At 49.9% G+C, this 14,105-nt stretch overlaps 1 protein-coding gene across 2 annotated transcripts in view; it reads left to right on the top strand.

Moving 5' to 3' along the window:
- Positions 1–14,105, top strand: part of LOC111522235 (carnitine O-palmitoyltransferase 1, liver isoform) — a 53,868-nt gene that overhangs the window by 15,640 nt on the left and 24,123 nt on the right. For both annotated transcript variants that reach the window (XM_026451435.1, XM_026451436.1), the window contains 3 exons: positions 8,222–8,417; positions 11,301–11,489; positions 12,503–12,608. In XM_026451435.1, the coding sequence (XP_026307220.1) occupies positions 8,222–8,417; positions 11,301–11,489; positions 12,503–12,608 (491 nt within the window). The remainder of the gene's footprint in view (positions 1–8,221; positions 8,418–11,300; positions 11,490–12,502; positions 12,609–14,105) is intronic.

Raw genomic sequence — 14,105 nt, 5'->3', positions numbered from 1 at the left:
TTTCTCCAGGTGCCTGTGAATGAGGAACTACCCAGAGACACTTGATGAGCTAGAGCCCAAGACCACCATGGCAGGCCTGTATGATGGGCGGGCCTCAGGGCTGCTTGGGAAGCTGGCTGGAAAGGGCCAGAGCTGACCCAGAGCTTTGAGTGTCTTGTTGCAGCCCAGTCCTTCCAGACCAAACCCTAGTCAGTAGTGTGCACTGTGGTGGTCGCTGGGGAGCCTTTGCTGTATCCTTGCACAAAAGCTGGCCTCTGGGCTTTCCTAAGCAGATTCTCCCCTTTCCTCTGATCCTGCCTTCAGAGGTTCTCTAAAAACCCATTCTGGCCAGGCGCAGTGGCTCACACTTGTAATCCCAGCACTTTGGGAGGCTGAGGCGGGCAGATCACCTGAGGTCAGGAGTTCAAGATCAGCCTGACCAACATGGTGAAACCCCATCTCTACTAAAAACACGAAATTAGCCGGGTGTGGTGGCAGGCGCCTGCAGTCCCAGCTACTTGGGAGGCTGAGGCAGGAGAATGACTTGAACATGGGAGGCGGAGGTTGCAGTGAACTGAGATTGTGCCACTGTACTCCAGCCTGGGCAGCAAGAGCGAAACTCCATCTCAAAAAAACAAAAAACCCACTCCATGTTTGTTCACGGATTTCATGTTGTTTCTGGCTAAACCCCTCTCTTTCGGCCACACACTGTCCTGCAGCTCCACATGTGAAAAACAGATGTGTCGGCCAACAGCAGTCCTGGGGCAGTTGGGCAATGAGGTGGAGGAAGGTGAAGTTGGTTCTTCCATCATCTCACAGTGTCTCCCTGATTGGAGGGGCAGTTGCCCCTTCACCGACCAGGGCAAGCAGTGTCCCCAAAGGGAAGCAGGTCAGGGTGTCTCGGGGAGGCTGCCACCTGCTCTCAGTCAGTACCGTGGTATGGGGATGTCCTTAAGATCGTTTAAGTTTGGGACATGCCACCTACACTGACAGTGATTCCAGGAGGTAAATATTTATGTGTTTAAAAAAATAAACAAGGGAGGCCAGGCACAGAGGCTCATTCTTGTAATCCTAGCACTTTGGGAGGCCGAGGCAGGCAGATCACCTGAGGTCAGGAGTTCAAGACCAGCCTGGCCAACATGGTGAAACCCCATCTCTACTAAAAATACCAAAATTAGCTGGGTGTGGTGGTGCACACCTGTAATCCCAGCTACTTGGGAGGCAGAGGTAGGAGGATCGCTTGAACCTGGGAGATGGAGGTTGCAGTGAGCCGAGATCACGCCACTGCACTCCAGCTTGAGTGACAGAGACTCCATCTCAAAAAAATATGTATATAAAATAAAAATAAAATAAATCAATAAGCAAGGGAAATGCTGGAGTAAAACCTAGTTACTTAGTGTACCCGGACAGCCATTCTGAGCATGATACCTGAGTGAGTTTCCTGGGGCTGCTGGAATAAATGACCACAAACTGGATGTCTTAAGACAACAGAAGTTTCTTCTGCCACAGCTCTGGAAGCCAGAGTCCGAAATCAAGATGTCAGCAGGGCCATGCTCTTTTCGAAGGCTCCGGGGAGGCCTTTGTGCCTCTTCCGGCTTCTGGGGGCTCCATGTGCTCCTTGGCTTATAGGCACATCACTCTGATCTCTGCCTCCATGTCACCTTGGCCCTCACCTCTGTGTCTGTGTGTGTCTCTCTTATGAGGACAACAGTCATTGGATTTGGGGTTCACCCTAGTCCAGTGTGACCTCATCTTAATATTGAATTATATCAGCAAGACCCTATTTCCAGGCCAGATGTGCTGGCTCATGTCTGTAATCCCAGCACATTGGGAGACCGAGGTGGGTAGATCACCTGAGTCCAGGAGTTTAAGACCAGCCTGGGCAACATGGCAAAACCCCATCACTACAAAAAATACAAACATTAGCCGGACACAGTGGTGTGTGCCTGTGGACCCAGCTACTCAGGAGATTGAGGAGGGAGGATCACTTGAGCCTGGGAGGTGGAGACTGTAGTGAGCTGACCTGTGATCACACCACTGTACTTAGTCTGGGTTATAGAATGAGACCCTGTCTCAAAAAAAGGAAAAAAAAAAAAAAAAAAAAAAAGACACTACTTCCAATTAAGAAATAAAGTTCTCACAGGTACCAGGGCTAGAACATCGACATATGTTTTGGGGAGACACAGCTCAACTCATGACAACAACGGAAAAACCCAAATATTGTAACGTAAAGATTTTAGTTTTCTATATTTCAAAAATACTTCAAACGGTTTTAAAAGGTAGGTAACAAATTGAGGGTAAGTGCTCACAACAGAGAACAGGGTTAATATGTAAAGAGTTCTTATAAATCTGCCGGAAAACCGTGAAGATCCTAATTGGAAAGGAAATGATGGGCACCCCTAGGAGTTCACAGAAGGAGAAATGTTTAATGAGTTGTAGAAAAGCATTCAACATCACTGGGAATAAAAGAAATGTAAATACAAAGGCTGGGCACAGTGGCTCACGCCTGTAATCCCAGCACTTTGGGAGGCCCAGGTGGGTGGATTGCCTGAGTCCAGGAGTTTGAGACCAGTCTGGACAACATGGTGATACCTCATCTCTACAAAAAATACAAACAAGTTACCTGGGCATGGTGGTGCACCTGTAGTCGCAGCTACTTGGGAGGCTGAGGTGGGAGGATTGCTTAAGCCCAGGAGGTTGAGGCCGCGCTGAGCCATGATGGCACCACTGCACTCCAGCCTGGGCAACAGAGAGAGACTAAATTAGTCTGTCTCCACACTGCTGTAGAGAAATACCTGAGGCCAGGCAATTTATAAAGGAAGGAGGTTGAATTGATTCACAGTTCCGCATGGCTGGGGAGGCCTCAGAAACTTACAGTCATGGTGGAAGGGCAAGCAGGCACCTTCCTCACAAGTCGAAAGGAAAGAGAAGGGTGAAGGAGGAACTCCCAAACACTTATAAAACCACTGATCTCGGGAGAACTCACTCACAGCATGGGGGACCCGCCCCGTGATCCAATCACCTGCTCCCTTGACACGTGGGGATTACAGATCCCTCCCTCAACGTGTCGGGATTACAATTGGAGATGAGATTTGGGTGGGGACACAGAGCCAAACTATATCAGAGACCCTGTCTCAAAAAGTGACCAAGAAAAACAGAAAAAGAAATGTACATGTCAGAGGCCGGACGCTGTGGCTCACGCCTGTAATTCCAGCATTCTGGGAGGCAGAGGTGGGTGGATCACTTGAGGTCAGGAGTTCGAGACTATCCTGGCCAACATGGTGAAACCCCCACCTCTACTAAAAAAAACTCACAAAAAATTAGCCAGGCGTGGTAGCAGACATCTGTAATCCCAGCTACTCAGGAGGCTGAGAGAAGAGAATCACTTGAACCCGGGAGGAGGAGGTTGCAGTAAGCTGAGATCACACCACTGCACTCCAGCCTGGGTGACAGAGCAAGACCCTATCAAAAAAAAAAAAAAAAAAAGAAAGAAAGAAATGTAAATGTATATGACCACGTGCAATGCCATTCATTGGTAAGCAACGAGCAAAGTCCTACGCACTTTCTCAGACATCCCCACCAGTGGATCCCATCAGTCACAGTCCTCACCAATTAGGCCATTCAAATTCCCCAAAATAAAAAAAGGGAAAGAAGTATAGACTTACCTTAAGGGTCTTCAGTTCTGGCATTTTCTATTTAATAGTATATATTGCTCTATTATGGAATTACTACCAAAATTTAGAAAATCTTTTAGCAGAAGATTTAGCCCTAATCTCACCACTCCAGTACAATCATTATTGATATTTATGGTGTACTTTGTTAGAGTATCAAAGCAATTCTAGTATGTGAACACTTTTCTTTCTTTCCTGTTTTCCTTTCTAAGTGACGCTCAGTGAATTCTGTGCATGTTTCTCCCCTGTGTGCACTGGTCAAACTGTCTGTAGAGCAGGCACCTAGAACTGGCTAGCCGGCTGCCCTGGTGGACATTTTCCGTCTACTGGGATTGACAAATTACCCTCAACGTGATTTTACCAACTTTCGCGTCCCCAGCAAGCTATAAAATACCTTTTTCCCTTCATTTTTGCCAAAAGGGTTAGCAACTTTTAAAATGTCAACTGGACACTTGGGTTTCTTCTGTTGAGAATATTGTTCATATATTTTGTGTTTTCTTTTAAAAATGGGTGTATATCTTTTCCTTATTGATTTGTAGAAAGTCTTTATATATTCCAGACATTCTGCTTTTAGTTTTTATTTTTTTATTTTTGTTTGTTTGTTTAGTTTTTGTTTTTTTTTTTTTGAAACCGAGTCTTACTCCATTGCCGAGGCTGGAGTGCAGTAGCGCAATCTTGGCTTACTGCAAACCCCATCTCCCAGGTTCAAGCGATTCTCCTGCCTCAGCCTCCCTAGTAGCTGGGATTACAGGTGTGTGCCACCACATCCAGCTAATTTTTGTATTTTTAGTGGAGACAGGGATTCACCATGCTGGTCAGGCTGATCTTGAACTCTTGGCCTCAAATGATCCACCCACGTTGGCCTCGCAAAGCGCTGGGATCACAGGCATGAGCCGCTGTGCCTTTCCCCTTTTTTGTTTTTTAGGCAATTTTAATAAAATGTCATACTTTTCTCCATAAAGGTCTTGCACATCATTTGTTCAAGCTATTTCTAAGCACCTTTATTGTTTTGTTCCTTTTCAAGAATATTTTCAAGTTGTTGGTTATGCAGCGTGTAGGTTTGCTCAGGCCACCATAACAAATACCACAGACTGTGCAGGTTAAGCAACGACAGCGATTTTCTCACAACTCTGGAGGCTGGAACTCTAACATCAAGGTATTGGCAGAGGTGGTTCCTTCTGTAGGCCTCTCTCCTTGGACAGCCATCTCCTCCCTGTGTCCTTACATGGTCGTCCCTCCGTGCGTGTCCTAAACTCTCCTTTTTTTTTGAGACCAAGTCTCATTCTGTCGCCCAGGCTGGAATGCAGTGGCACAATCTCGGCTCACTGCAACCTCCACCTCCTGGGTTCAAGTGATTCTCCTGCTGCAGCCTCCCAAGTAGCTGGGACTACAGGTGGCCGCCACCATGCCTGGCTAATTTTTGTAATTTTTTAGTAGCGACGAGGTTTCACCATGTTGGCCAGGCTGGTCTCGAACTTCTGACCTCAGGTGATCCGCCCACCTCGGCCTCCCAAAGTGCTGGGATTACAGACGTGAGCCACCGCGCCCAGCCCTAAACTCCTCTTCTTAAAAGGACACAGTCATGTAGGATTAGGGCTTACCCTAATGACCTCATTTTATGTTTATACCTCTTTAAAGACCCCATCTCCAAATGAGGTCACATTCTGAGGTGCTGGGGGTTAGGACTTCAATATATGAATGGGGGGCACGGTTCAGTCTGTGCCCTGGGGTATAGGAACGTGAAAGGTTTTTATAAACTGAGTTTCTACCCAGCTGCATTTTTTTTTTAATTTAACTTTAATTTTTATTTTTTGAGACGGTCTCGCTGTCGCCCAGGCTGGAGTGCAGCGGCACGATCTTGGCTCACTGCAACCTCCGCCTCCCGGGTTCAAGCTTCTCCTGCCTCAACCTCCTGAGTAGCTGGGACTATAGGCGCATGCCACCATGCCTGGTCAATTTTTTGTAATTTTACTAGAGACGGGGTTTCACCATGTTAGCTAGGATGGTCTTGATACTCCTTACCTCGAGATCCGCTTGCCTTGGCCTCCCAAAGTGCTGGGTTTACAGGCATGAGCCACCGCACCCAGCCACTACCCAGCTGTATTCTTATTGGTTTAAATAGCTGATAGGTTTTCTTGGATTTTCTACATGCTAATCATAGCTGCAAATGACACCTTTGATATTTCCCTTTCGATACCTTTATCTTTTATTTTATTTATTTCTTATTTTACTGCCCGGCCAGCATCCCGAGTGTAATGTGAATATACATAGTCATGGTGTGCATTCTTGTCCTGTTTCTGACTTTGAAGCGAAGGCTTCAGATGCTGTTTGGTCCAAGTTTCTGGTAGGAACCCTTCAGCAAACCACAGCGGGTCTCCTCCCTCCTTGGTTTGGTAAACATTTTAAAAATGAGAGTGGGAGGCCAGGCACAGTGGCTCATGCCTGTAATCCCAGCACTACAAAAATGAGCTGGGCATGGTGGCAGGTGCCTGTAATCCCACCTACTCAGGAAGCTGAGGCAGGAGAAGCTTGAACCCGGGAGGCGGAGGTGGCAGTGAGCCGAGATCGTGCCACTGCACTCCAGCCTGGGCGATAAGAGTGAGACCCCATCTCAAAAAAAAAAAAAAAAAAGAGAGAGAGATCGGGCTTAATATTGACGAATTCTGTGCTTCATCTGGCTGGGTTCTTCTTAAATGTCACTTCTTTAGTGGGGGTGGTAAGGCTTTCTCACATCTCCAGGCTAGGTTGGTCCCAGTCCTACATTTTCTAGCCTTTTGTGACACTTGTCCTATTTTGTTTTTGTTTGTTGGTTTGAGATAGGGTCTTGCTCTGTCACCCAGGCTGGAGTGCAGTGGTGCAATTTCAGTTCACTGCAGCCTCTGCCTGGAAAGAGGTTGAATTGATTCACAGTTCCACATGGCTGGGGAGGCCTCAGAAACTTACAATCATGCTGGAAGGGCAAGCAGGCACCTTCCTCACAAGTCGAAAGGAAAGAGAAGGGTAAAGGAGGAACTCCCAAACACTTATAAAACCACCGATCTCGGGAGAACTCACTCACAGCATGGGGGACCCGCCCCGTGATCCAATCACCTGCTCCCTTGACACGTGGGGATTACAGATCCCTCCCTCAACGTGTCGGGATTACAATTGGAGATGAGATTTGGGTGGGGACACAGAGCCAAACTATATCAGAGACCCTGTCTCAAAAAATGACCAAGAAAAGCAGAAAAAGAAATGTGAATGTCAGAGGCTGGACGCTGTGGCTCACGCCTGTAATTCCAGCACTTTGGGAGGCTCAAGTGATCCTGCCACCCCAGCTCCAGAATAACTAGGACTACAGGTGCACACCATCACACCCAGCTGATTTTTGTATTTTTTTGTAGAGATGTGGTTTCACCATGTTGCCCAGGTTGGTCCTGAACCCCTGGGCTCAAGCGATCCTCCCTCCTCGGCCTCCTGAAGTGCTGGGAATACAGGCGTGAGCCACTGCTCCCGGCAGCTTGTCCTATTTTTAACCATGCATTTATTACGTCTTCCCCACTAGACGATCTGCCTTGATCAGCTGTCACTGTGTGTCCCCACTGAGCAGTGCTTAAGAGGACGTGATACATATTGGTGGAGTGAATGTACTCCATCACATTTCTGTGATGTTGAAGCTTACTGAGGATCTTAAATTACTCTGTTTTAGTAGTTTTTACGGAATGGCTTGGTTTCATAATTTTCCACTTCCTTTCTCAGAACATTTCTCGGGTTCTCAGAAACAATTCTCAGAATGTTTCTCAGAATAGTTTCTAAGTTGCCCTATTGTCATTAATTAATAAAAAGTTACTACACTGATCCAGTGCCTACTTTATATGAGCTTTATGGATATCATCTCTTAATTCTTGCACAGCGCACATGGGGAACATATGATCTCCATTTTACAGAAGAGAGGCTTAGGGAGGGTTGGGCAATTTTTTTTTATGATAATATTCCATTTTGCTAAGCATTCCGCTTTTTTTTTTATTTTTTTTTTTTTTCTGAGACGGAGTCTCACTCTGTTACCCAGGCTGGAGTGCAGTGGCGTGATCTCGGCTCACTGCAAGCTCCGCCTCCTGGGTTCAAGCGATTCTCCTGACTCAGCTTCCCGAGTAGCTGCGAATACAGGCGCATGCCAGCACACCTGGCTAATTTTTGTATTTTTAGTAGAGGCGAGGTTTCACCATGTTGACCAGGCTGGTCTCGAACTCCGGACCTCATATGATCCTCTCACCTCACCCAAAGTGCTGGGATTATAGGCGTGAGCCACCGCTCCCAGCCTCCCACTGCGCCTGGCCTCAGGTAATTTGTTTGAGGTCATAATCTAATGAGTGACCAAGCTGAGCTCAGAAGTCAGGCCTATCCGATCCAGAGCTTTAACTCCATGCTGTCCTTAATCATTTAAAACGTCTTGAGGAATAGGCTCCTGAGGCTGCCTGGAGGGACACAGAGCAGGGACTCCCATGCCCTTTAAAGAGTCAGGGTACGGTCGTCTCAGCACGCGGTGAACTTGGGACTCTTGGTTTTGTGTCTTCAACCCGCGGCCGGCTCAGACACCATCCAGCACATGAGAGACAGCAAGCACATCGTCGTGTACCATCGAGGGCGCTACTTCAAGGTCTGGCTCTACCACGATGGGCGGCTGCTGAAGCCCCGGGAGATGGAGCAGCAGATGCAGAGGATCCTGGACAACACCTCGGAGCCTCAGCCTGGGGAGGCCAGGCTGGCAGCCCTCACCGCAGGGGACAGGTGCGCAGCCCGGGTCCCTTGTTCTGTTTTGAGGGGTGGTGGAGGCGCTCATCCTCACCGGGGCCCATCCCTGTCGGGGCCTGTGGAACCCTGGAACGGGGCTCCCCACCTCAGCTCTGTTTTGCTCTGGGGTCTCCCGGCTCGGTGGGTCTCAAGAGCAGTGGGGACATGGCGGGGAGTCCCTGGCCACTCGTGTGTGTGTGTGTCAGGCAAACGTGTGTGGAAACCCTCCAGAGTCCAGGACGGGGAGAAGTGAGGACTAGAATTAGGCTTGCTTGCTTTTTTTTTTTTTGAAAGGGAGTCTCACTCTGTTGCCTAGGCTGGAGTGCAGCGGCGCTATCTCGGCTCACAGCAACCTCCGCCTCCCGGGTTCAAGCGATTCTCCTGCCTCAGCTCCCCCAAGTAGCTGGGAGTGCACCACCATGCCCAGCTAATTTTTGTAGTTTTAGTAGAGACAGGGTTTCACCATGTTGGCCAGGCTGGTCTCAAACTCCTGACCTCAAGTGATCCACCCACCTCGGCCTCCCAAAGTGCTGGGATTACAGGCGTGAGCCACACGCCTGGCCAGGATTAGCCTTTCTTACGGGGCTGTGGGTGTATTTATTAATTTAGGAAACAGAACAAATGGAAACCAACGCCCTTGTGTTAGTTACCTTTCCTTGCCTCAGTGAAAAAGAATCAGGCTGGACGCAGTGGCTCCTGCCTATAATTCCAGTGCTTTAGGATACCAAGGCAGGAGAGTCACTTGAGCCTAGGGGTTTGAGACCAGCCTGGGCAGCAGAGTGAGACCCCATCTCACAAAAAATTAGCCAGGCTTGGTGGTGCGTGCCTGTAGTCCCAGCTACTCAGGAGGCTAAGTCAGGAGGATTGCTTGAGCCCAGGAAGTCGAGGCTGCAGTAAGCCATGATCGAGGCACTGCACTCCAGCCTGGGTGACAGAGTGAGACCTTGTCTCAAAAAATAAAACAGAAAGAGAATCAGCCAGGCTTGGTTTTCTCGAGGGTGTGGTGTGTGATGTATAGTAGGGTTTCTCACCTCAGCGCTGCGCACGCTCAGGGCTGGGTACCTCTTTGTGGGGGGCACTGCCCTGTGCAGCGTCAGATGCTGAGCAGCAGCCCCGGCCTCTGCCCACCGGCTGCCAGTAGCAACCTGTGTGACAACCAGAAGTGTTGCAGACATTGCCCAGCATCTGGGGGACACTGTTGTCCCCGGCTGAGAGCTGCCACATTCCAGCAGTGTGACAACTGCTCTGGGAGTAAGGCGGGAGGGGGCAGGTGTCGGGTCCCCTTCTGCAAAGATCAGGAGAGGCTCTGTGCAGCGTGCAGGGGCCACAGGTGGGCTGTGTCTCGCAGAGGGTGGGAGCAGACCAGGACAGTGGGTGTCCAGGGGGTGGAGCGGCATTCCCTGGGGCAGCAGAGCAAGCAGGAGCTGTGGAGTGGGCTGGATGGCTGGGCCACGGTGCCAGGCTGGGGAGGGTCCCAGGCACCCAACCATATTTGAGCTTGATTCTGTGACTAGGGGCCACTTCGGGTGATGTAGGGTGGGGTGGGCCGGGGGGCATGCATAGGTTAATGCAGGAGATTCTTCTGGTTGGGCAGGGAGGAGGGGCCTTGGACACAGGGATACTTTTCGGTGGCCCAAGTAGTCAGGTCCTGAAAGAGGGCCAGGCCCGAGTGCAGGATAGGGTTGGGGGAGGATGTGTGCAGGGAAGCTGGCATTGTTCGTTGTCCACTGTGGTGCTGACAAGGCTGGAAAGAGCGGCGGCAGGAGATGCGTCTCAGGTGACGATGCGCTTGCCCGATGGGCTCCTCGGAGAGCCTGGAATCCCCGGCGGAGGAGACGTGAGGAGCCTGAGCAGGCGCTGTGGGGCCTGGGCTCCCTGTGGGTCTGCAGGTGCCTCAATCCCGATGCCCCCTCTGGATAGGGCCAGACCAGCATCTTGCCCACGGGAGTCCCTCACAAGAAGGGCTCCATACATGCCGGCCACCATCACCATCACCTTTGTCTCCCCGGCAGGGTGTGCACTGGGGCCTGACGTGTTTCTAGGCTTATTGGCCCTATGGGCCGCCGTGTCCAAGCACTCGTAGAGAGAAGACGGTGGGGGGAGAGCCAGACGGCCCCATCTGGAAGGGTGGGCAGTGGCAGAGGGCCCTGGAGGAGCTGGAGTGAGAGGGACCCAGGAGCATTCGAGGAAGCCCCGCTGGTGGGGTCTTCCAAGAAGGAAGTGGGCATCACATCAGTTCTGTGTATTCCAAATAAGACGGGCACGGAGACCCTGTGGAGAGGTCACATGGGCATCTGTGGCATGCACTTGGGGGCTGATGACCTGGGTTCCAACTCTGCCTCAAAATAGCTGTGACCTAATCTCAGTTTTCTTCAGTTTTCTCATCTGAAAAATGGGTACAGTAGCATTGAGAAGATCAGTGAGTTGGTACACAGAAAAGGTTTGGAGCAGAGCCTGGCATGAGGGACTCGCTCTTATGCATTTACTGTGACCTGGGCTGCCGGAACTTACCCAGGGTGGTTCCTGTGGAGGGGAGGGAGGGCGTGTCAGGGAGCATGGAGCATGGAGATCTGGGTCTGCTGCTTCCTGGCGGCTTTGCCCACAGGGCCAGCCTGCAATCTGACCATTCATTTAGTCAGCATTTATTGAACAAAAATTACCCACTGCTCCCTGTGCTGTGGTCTGGAGACCAGGAGAAGGTGAGAGTCTTTCCAACAAACAGTCTCAGATGGGGAACATCGTCAAAATGGAGTTTTCCTTCGAGAAATTCTGAAAAACTGCAAAGGTTTGATTGTGTCATTTCAAACATCACGTGCCAGGAGACATCGCTCCATGGCTGCAGGTCCGGCTGCCTTTAATCATATTTCATCTTCACTGCAGAGTTCCCTGGGCCAGGTGTCGCCAGGCCTATTTTGGGCGGGGGAAAAATAAACAGTCTCTTGATGCCGTGGAGAAAGCAGCGTTCTTCGTGACGTTAGATGAAACTGAACAAGGATACAGAACGGAAGACCCGGATACATCGATGGACAGCTACGCCAAGTCTCTACTACATGGCCAATGTTACGACAGGTACCGTCCTTGCTTTCTGAGAGATGGGAGTTTGCCCATGAGCTTGGAAGAAATACCCTATGTGCCTGACACTCACCCCTAAATATCTATAATGCTAAGGAAGAAGGTGGCATAAAAATATAACCTTCAGTTTTATTTTATTTATTTTTGAAATGGAGTCTTGCTCTGTCACCCAGGCTGGAGTGCAGTGGCTTGATCTCAGCTCACTGCAACCTCCACCTCCCGGGTTCAAGCGATTCTCCTCCTTCAGCCTTCCAAGTAGCTGGGATTACAGGCGTGTGCTAACACGCCTGGCTAATTTTTGTATTTTTAGTAGAGACAGGATTTCACCACGTTGGCCAGGCTGGTTATGAACTCCTGATCTCAAGTGATCCGCCCACCTCAGCCTCTCTAAAGTGCTGGGATTACAGACGTGAGCCACCGCGCCTGGCCAACCTTCAGTTTTCTTCCCTCTGCCAAAACTGTCACACATACACAGCTTAAGCTGCAAACCTGAGATTCCCTCCTCTGTGCATGACCACCTTTGTTTGGAGATGCTTATGAGATGCAGGGCTGCCAGGTCCCTGGACTCAGGCAGGGGATAGTGGCAAACAGGGCTGGGCACAGGGCTAGGCCAGGGTGTTGGCATGTGGCTATCTCAAGTCCTCTTTTCCTTATCTGTAAAGTGTTGACCAGCCCCCTGCAGGGTGGGGCCAAGGATTGGCTAATGAAGGGGTCACATGCCCACGGGAAGCGCCTCCCACCTCTCCCCAGTTGCCTTGTGATGGTAACAGGTCCTGACTTCAGGCTCCCGGGATATTAAGCGCTCATCTTTGTGTCTGGGACAGGGAAGAAATGAGGGATTCAGTGTCCCGTCTGTACTTTCATCCTCACTCCAGAGACCGAGCAGCCGCTCCCTGTTAGAGGGGCAAGTGCAAAGTAAATTAGTCCATCCAGGATGAAGCAGAGAGGTGCGGTGTCTCCTCATTTTTGCCTCGTTGAACACTGAAGTTCCACACGTGTGTTTCACATAGGTGGTTTGACAAGTCGTTCACATTTGTTGTCTTCAAAAACGGGAAGATAGGCATCAACGCGGAGCACTCCTGGGCAGACGCGCCGATCATGGCCCACCTTTGGGAGGTGAGTTTTCGTACTTTTCACCTGAATATGGAAGTTGCTTTTGAAAATCCAAACTGGCCGGGCGCAGTGGCTCACGCCTGTAATCCCAGCACTTTGGGAGGCCAAGGCGGGCAGATCACGAGGTCAGGAGATCGAGACCATCCTGGCTAACACAGTGAAACCCCGTCTCTACTAAAAATACAAAAATTAGCTGGGCGTGGTGGCGGGTGCCTGTAGTCCCAGCTACTCAGGAGACTGAGGCAGGAGAATGGTGTGAACTCGGGAGGCAGAGCTTGCAGTGAGCCGAGATTGCACCACTGTGCTCCAGCCTGGGCGAAAGAGCGAGACTCTGTCTCAAAAAAAAAAAAAAAATTAGTAGTAAACTTGTGAAGACATCATAATATATGACCTTCTTATTTCTTCAAACTTCTGTGAATGTTTTGAATCTTGACTTTTTTTTTTTTCGAGATGGAGTCTTGCTGTCACCCAGGCTGGAGTCGGGACCATAGGCAGCTGGATCACACAGGGTACATTTATCAAGTAGAGAAATCTATGGGATATTTACAAGATCAGGCTTGTTTTTTAAAGTTCTCCAGATAAGGATAAAGGGATTTTGTCTTAGACCAGGGTGGCCACATAGAAGTAGTGGTGTTTAGCTGTTAGGGTCCAGCAGACAGGATGGCCTGACGCTAGGGGCCCCTGGCTGGGGGACTCATGTGATCCAGACACAGATGGGGACTGACCTAGTCTCGTGTGTAGGCCCAGTGCAGTCCCTCAAAGATAGATCTAGTCAAACTTGAGTCTATTTGTTCTTGTTCTTGTTCTGTTTTTATTTTTTATTTTTTGAGACAGGGTCTTCCTCTGCCGCCCAGGCTGGAGAGCAGCGGTGCGATATCAGTTCACTGCAACCTCCAACTCCTGGGTTCAAGTGGTTTTCCCACCTCAGCCTTCCGAGTAGCTGGGACCACAGGTGTGTGCCACCACACCCAGCTAATTTTTGTATTTTTTGTAGAGACGGGGTTTTGCCACGTTGCCCAGGCTGGTCTCGAACTCCTGGCTTCAAACAATCTGCCTGCCTTGGCCTCCCAAAGTGCTGGGATTACAAACATGAGCCACTGCACCCGGTCTTGCTCTTGATTTATTTCTGATGTTTCTGTGTCGAGCTCTCCTGGAGCTCTGACCCAGAGCAGGTGGAACCTGATCAAGTCTGTTCCTTTGCTGGCTCAGGTCAGCCTGGATCGTGACCCACACATGTTAGCGGCACCTTCCACCCGCCCTGCCCCCTCGCCAGCCGACAGTCACCCCGACCTTGTGTTGTTTTTACCTCCCTCACTAGAATGTAAGAGTGTAGAATGAGCACAGGGATTCCTCTGTTTAAAAAACCTAATTTTTTTAGTTGAGATATAAGTCACATACTTTAAAATCTACCCTTTAAAAGTGTACAGTTCGGTGGTTTTTAGTATATTCACAAGGTGCTTGTGCAACAGTCACTACTTAGCCTCCCGAGTAGCTGGGATT

Source organism: Piliocolobus tephrosceles, chromosome 13 (genome assembly GCF_002776525.5).
Source record: "Piliocolobus tephrosceles isolate RC106 chromosome 13, ASM277652v3, whole genome shotgun sequence".
Lineage (NCBI taxonomy): Eukaryota > Metazoa > Chordata > Mammalia > Primates > Cercopithecidae > Piliocolobus > Piliocolobus tephrosceles.
This window is presented reverse-complemented; position numbering and strand designations above follow the sequence as displayed.